The 7,080-nt window shown below is 33.8% G+C and overlaps 1 protein-coding gene across 1 annotated transcript; it reads right to left on the reverse strand.

Annotated features, from left to right (window-relative positions):
• Positions 1-201: 201 nt before the first annotated feature.
• Positions 202-5,758, reverse strand: tmem88a (transmembrane protein 88 a). The gene is made up of 3 exons (XM_051121095.1): positions 5,411-5,758; positions 2,756-3,165; positions 202-849 (listed from the first exon to the last, which is right to left on the reverse strand). The coding sequence occupies exons 2-3, from the start codon at positions 3,131-3,133 to the stop codon at positions 580-582; spliced, it is 648 nt and encodes a 215-aa protein (XP_050977052.1). The 5' UTR covers positions 3,134-3,165; positions 5,411-5,758; the 3' UTR covers positions 202-579.
• Positions 5,759-7,080: the final 1,322 nt, after the last annotated feature.

Here is a 7,080-nt window from a genome sequence, read left to right on the forward strand (position 1 = left end):
TACTTAAAATGCAAACACGTGTTACAAAGGAACAACATTAAAATATGCATTTCATTTTTAAAAAACTTCCACCCTTTTTCAACATCTTACAGACCTTAGGTTAGACAGCATATTGAATTTGACGTAGGAAAAAGTGGTTGTGAGGGATAGACTTGCAGTCTTTAAACAGCATGGACTGAATAAAGATCCTAGATCATGTAATTTTCACAGCTTACAAGTTTCAAAACTTTTGTCAACCAAAAAAAGGTGTTTTGCCAGCTGAAAAATCATTATGTTGTTAAACAACAGTAGAATCCATTAAACACAGTGTACTTCTATCCCTCACAACCTTATCAAAAATGAAATATTGTGCTACCCTAAGGCTGATTAGTTGATCCAGTTCAAAAGGACTGAAAAAAACACCACTGCAAAAGCATGGCTGACACTGTCTGACATTGATTAAAAGCACAATTTGTAAAAATTCAGTTTAACAAAACTGCTGAAAACATGGCACTGTTTGGTTCTTTGTATGTGACCTATTACTATGGCTATTCACATTAAACTTTTTTTTAGGTTTTTTAAACTGTTCAAACCCACACACTACCCTTTCCCTCGCTCTCTCCTGCCCCCTGCTGGCCACAGCATCCCCCCCAGGCCTCGATGACGTGATGCAGGCAGGTTCTTGTAGATGGCACGGCTGTAGGGAATGAAGCACAGACCAAGCTGGAGGTGGCGTGCCATCCTGCAGTAAGCGGCCAGAGCCAGAACCAGGAGCGGAGCCAGGAGCAGGAACCCCACCACCAGTAAAGCCACACAACCTCCATCATCCAAGAGATCTGAACAGTAGACGGAAGTACCGTGGCGCTGAACCTTGGAACAGACAGGAAGGAGTACAAGAAAAGAAGTTAGGAAGATTTCACAAGAGAGGGAGGGAGGGGACTGAAAGTACTGTAAAAACTGTGCCTGATATATATTGTCAGATCAGATAAGAGCATGATTACACTGACCAGCGATAAGAAAATTAATAAAAACATCCACATATGGTAAAGCAATGGGAGTTGACTGAGGCAGCTCAGTTGGAGACGGTTAACTGATCACTGTCACAAGGAAAAGATAAAGAGAGGATCATGTGACAGAGTTTATTTCTTCTGCTCACCCAGGTGTTTTGTGTTAGTTGATATGAACTGCAATGACACTAAAGCAACCTGAGCTTTTTAATTTATTTTGGAGGGAGAGAGATGATTAGAGAGAGAGATTAATAATAGAATGATTTTATATTAATAGAATGAGTATAATGTGACATTGAAAAACGTGACAATGATCCTGAAAATTCAGCTTTTCCATCACAAAATTATATACATTTTAAATATATTAAAATAGAAAACAACTCCTTTACATTGTAACAAAATTTCACACTGTAACTGTCAGTGATGGGTAGTAACTGATTACATGTAATCTGAAATACGTAATCAGATTCCAAAAATTAGTACTTAATTGGAGTATATTACATTTTAAAATAGCACATAATCAGATTACATTTACATTTTTATGGACTGTATGATTTCATGATTTTCTCTTTTAAATTATCCTTTCTAGAATCTTTCTATCATAACTTTGATTATATTCACAAATGTTGTGTAAATAAATTTTGGAAACTTTAATTTGAGGGAATATAGTATCTCTAAAGCAATTAGACCATGTATGAAACAAATAACAATGCAACTTTTTTTTTTTGCATGTGGTACATTTTTGGTAAGTTTAAAACATGTCTGATAAAAAAATACTGCATTGAATTAAAATTTGAATCTAAAAAGTACTAATTACCTAAAATAAGTAACCTAGATTAAGTTACTAACTACATTTTCATAATGTAATCTGGCATTAGAAAATGGAATACACTGTCAGCCAAACCCTTAACGTAAAATATTTACTTAAAATATGATCATTTTATGTGATATATATCAATGTGGTACATTTATTGTAAGTTTAAAACATGTCTGATTAAAAAAGTAATCTTAAAGTAATCTAAAAAGTACTCAGAATGCATTAGCTAAAATAAGTAACCTAGATTACGTTACTAACTAGTTTTCATCATGTATTCTTAATCAGACAATGGACTACAATGTCAGCCAGACCCGTAAAATAAAATATTTACTTGAAATATCATCATTTTATGTGATATATATCAATGTGGTACATTTATTGTAAGTTTAAAACATGGCTGATAAAAAAAGTAATCTTAAAGTAATCTAAAAAGTACTCAGTAATCAGAAAATGGACTACAATATTAGCCAAACCCTTAAAATGAAATATTTCTTAAATTATCCTAGTTTTAGTTGATATATATATCAATGTGGTAAATTTATGGTAAGTTTAAAACATGTCTGTTTAAAAAAGTAATCTTAAAGTAATCTAAAAAGTACTCAGAATACAAAATTAGTAATCTAGATTACATTACTAACTACAGTTTTCATCATGCAATCTGTAATCAGAAAATGGATTTCAATGTCAGCCAAACCCTTGAAATAAAACATTTACTTAAAATATGATAATTTTATGTGATATATATCAATGTGGTATATTATATGGTATGCACTACTAAAATAGTGTAGCCTCTTTGCTCAAATCTCATTTTTTATTAATCAATTAACATGCAGTAATGTACAAGTTGAGTAGAAATCGGCATTAAAAAGTAGATTTGGTCAATCTGGATTGAATATTAATTTCAAGACAACGTTACTTATTCGTTACGTAGTAACATAGTAACCTCACTTACCGTTGAATGGCAGAGGAAGCCAAAAACAACCATGACGAGCGAAGGCATGAGGATGAGGCCGAAGATAAACGCAGCCAGACCCACATTGAGCGCGGCGATGATCAGATTCTGTGCTGTAACCAGAACAGAACAGGCCCAACAGTCCAGAGAGCCCCTCAGCTCCAGGGGAGAGTCGTTCACCGCACTGCCTGCTATCGAGTACGGAGGAGGAACCACCACACCTGAGCTGGACGCGTTCGCTGGAGTACTCGAGGAGATGGAGCCGGTGTGATGGAGGCGCGGGTGAGGTGATTCGAGCTCCCCTCGGTCCGTGGCGGTCAACAAGGACGCGCGTTTCTCCAATGTACCATTACGGGAAAGACTCATCCTGCCGTTCATCAGTCTTTCAGGTATGGGAGTCTAGTTTTCAGCTGGCAAAAAGTAAACAAATAATCAAACTAATGAACTGGCTACTGTAAGCTGCCCAAACACAGGGATAAATAGCATTTTAAGTCGTGCTAACAGCATCAAACTGACTAGCCAATGAATATTCGAGGTTCAGAAGAAGTTAAGAGCAATTGACAGCTGCTGTTTCTGACATAATGTTAATTACCACAAAGAAGTTTAAGAAAAAAGCTAAAGATTGAGACACAATAATATATAAATAAAGGTGACTTGACTTGACTTGACACAAGTAAATGGGGCCCATTTTTGAAGGATTTAAAAGTGAAGCGTTTAATTTGATAAAAATTCCTGTGTTAAAACCTGTGTATTATTTAAGCTGTAAAGCTGTTTAAATTACGTTTACAGTTGCTTGGCGTTTATAGTTGCTTTGTTATGACGATGAAGTTGTACAATTGGATATAATGTGTTAGTAAGTGATTTTTTAACACTAAAATGTTAGCACATCTTGTGGCCATACTAGAAACAACTGGTGCTTTAGTGTTTAAAAATTAGCCCAGTTCACTTCTATTGTAAGTGCGTCACTGGAACTGAAGAAAAAGAGGGACAAATGCAAAATAATTTTTGTGTTAATCATTATTATGCCACAGATGCTGTTGATTGAGCTTAGCTTCCATTAAACCAAGAATACCTTTAAAGGAGAAACCATTGTTGGTGGAAACTACAAAGTGTAGACTATATTTCTCTAAAAAAGGTCTGGTAAAATGTAGAGAAAGCAGACATTGATAACTAAAACTGAAGATCAGGAAATGAAGCTGCTGACCCCACCCTGATCTCCAGGATGACTAAAAAATACAGAACAATAACGTTGGAATGGCTCATCAGGAAACCCTGAATACTGACCAAACTGCAAATACTATAAAACAGCGGAATCCCAAAAGAGCAACATCCAAAAGAAACAGTCATAAATAGTCTTTAACAGCTTGTTACAGATTCACAGTAATCATTTAAGTAAGTGAATGTCAGGAAAATATCAATTTTCCTTTGATTTATGCAGTCTTTTTGATCAATACTTTGATAAATGATCAGATCATCATGTTCTATGTCAATCTACATGTTTTAGATTGTAACTTCAGAGCACAGAGGTCACATGCTTACTTATTCTTTCTAGGAATAAGTCCTCTGCTTAATCTTGTTTATTTGGAGTGGGCCCAATTTTTAGTGAATACAAGTATGATATCACGCTTCCATTAATAGTTCAGATGTTATCAAGACCTTGATTTAAAAACCTTTCCCACACAATCACCTTTTAAACTCTTCTAGGAGCAATTTGCTGTGACCTTGAGGAAGCTTTCGATGGCCTGTATCACTTAAGAGTTTATTTATGTGACAATAATTGACAAAAGACTCATTTTATTTGATTATGTATTCATTTAGATATAGAAATATTAATAATATTGATATTAAATATTAAATTAATATAAAATTAAATTATTATACCACTATTATAAATATTATTTTATTTAAAGTGTTCTTATGTTTCATCAGTGTGAGTAGTGTAAACATGTACATTCGCAAAGATTAAATCACCATGACTAATCTTAGATTCTAATTCAAGGTTCAGAATATCAGGAAATTCCACAAAATGTATAAATAAATAAAGGGGGTTTTGACAGGACATAGACAGTCTTTAGGGAATTAAGGTCAGTATATATGGCAGAACAGAGCACAAACATATTAAATATTAAATTATTTACATTTTTTAAAATAATATTCTTAATATGGGTCCTATGTACCAGGCCTTAATGCTTCATACTTAAAGCCTAAATTACCTCAATTAGTTTATATGTGTGCATTTAAATATAAATGCATGAAAATGTATTCCATACACTTCTCGTGAAAAGTTTTGAATAATTACGATTTTTACAACGTTTAGAAAAAATGTCTTACGTTCACCAAGACTGGATTTATTTAATCACAGATACAGTATTGCGAAATATTATTACTATTAAAAAATATAGATTTTTTAAAGTTTATTTTAAAATGTAATTTATTCCTGTGATGCAAAGCTGAATTTTCAGTATCATCGGTATGACATGATCCTTCAGAAATAATTCTAACATGATCTGTATAGGAATCAAATATTACTGACATTTTTTAAAGACATTGTGATATAAAGTAAAAACTTTTTTCATGTAAAAATGAATTTATATAAAACAGGGTTATTTGCAAATGCACAAACACAATCCAAAGTCTGAAATCTTCTATACTTACATTAGAGTAATACGGTAGGTTGTCCGTTCTCTCCAACACCACCTTTCCTCCTGCGGAAAAATTTCCTTTACTTGTTATATAATTTCCTTTCCCCACTGGCTGAGATGATTTAGTCAATAATTTTTATTTTACGTTTTATTCATCTAGTTTTCATGTCCACCTGTGGGATCTCCGCTGCCTCTGTGTGAAACTGAACTCTGTGGAACGGTCACTCCTCTATTTCAACCCTTTCTTTTCCTCCTTTCCTGCTCCGCTCTTTCCTTCCTTTGACGAAGATGTCCTGCCTTGGTAGCTCAGTTTTATCTCTCCGCTCCCACTTCTCTTTCTGGCCTCACACTGCTCTGGCTGGGGCATTTAGGATCGTGGGGTGTTGGGTATGGGGGCGTAGTCTTATCCAGGAGATTTTTTTTTTTGCCCAATAAGATGGACGACCTGGACTCCCTTTTGAGCTACACAATCCGCAAAAGAGTGTTTTGCACATTACACTGACCAAATTTGGCGTAGGATTTACTTTGAAACAATTTTCACTCAAAATTAGTAATTTTCATCATATTGAATCTTATAAAATGGAAAGAATTAAATATATTTTGCAAATGTTTTTTTTACAGCATATGCTGTGACAGTCAGTTTTTCTGATGCAATTGCATTTTTATTTTGTGAAAAGATCTTTACATAACATCACACAAAACAAAGACATTTCATAGTTGAACTACAAAAGTTCTTATATAATTAATTTGATAACTGGTTAGTGAGTAAACGGACAGCTTGAATGATTGAATTGATTCACTTTCAAAAGAAAAACATTGCCCGTTACATAACCCTGGTTCTTACATCACAACCTCTGTATTTTCATCAGTCTTAGAAAAGAACCAGACCCTCTGGTTTAAAATCAGACATCTCAAGCACAATAGAAGGACTCAGATGTCCTGAGGAAAATATATAACCCGATTAAGTGGCGTGTCAAAAAACTGTGAAATTTGAAAGAGATTGGGGAAACTCCCAGTGGCACAGAAAGAGATCAAGAAGGCTTTCTCTCTTGAGTTACAAAAATATGAAAAACTGTGTAGTAAAGGCTTCAATGTATGTCTGAATCACTGAGGGCTCTTTAAAAACATTTGGCTCTTTGTATGATGGTTCCCTTTAGCTCAGCTGCAACTACAGAGGGGGGAGTTGATGCCTGTTTAATATCTCTCAGGACGTGTCAGAGCTGTCAGGGCACGGGGGCTGTAGGGATGTTTTTAGGAGATTTCAGCGGACGGGATGTAGATCGGATGTTTTTGAATGAAATACTGGAAGTTTTTGCTTCAGGACCCAAAAATGCTGAAATTGTTGCAAAAAATTTCATTAAAATAAAAAATGTAAATGTATTGTCAAATGATTTATTTTGTATTATATTATATTATATTATATTATATTGTCAACCACATAACTGAATTATTTTTGGCTGCTTATATCTTAATAACTACCATATGGACATTATTTTTAATATAATATAATATAATATAATATGAAGAGTTTATTTGCAATAACAGATAACTCCATTTTTATTTATTTTCAGAAATCATGTTTTTTTTTTATTTATTTTTTTTATTGTGTATTACAAGTAATATCAATCAGACTGCAGTTGGGTTGTTTTGATTAAGTAATAATAACTTAAACAAATTCAGGTA

The sequence above is a fragment of the Labeo rohita genome, chromosome 10 (genome assembly GCF_022985175.1).
Source record: "Labeo rohita strain BAU-BD-2019 chromosome 10, IGBB_LRoh.1.0, whole genome shotgun sequence".
NCBI classification, from domain to species: domain Eukaryota; kingdom Metazoa; phylum Chordata; class Actinopteri; order Cypriniformes; family Cyprinidae; genus Labeo; species Labeo rohita.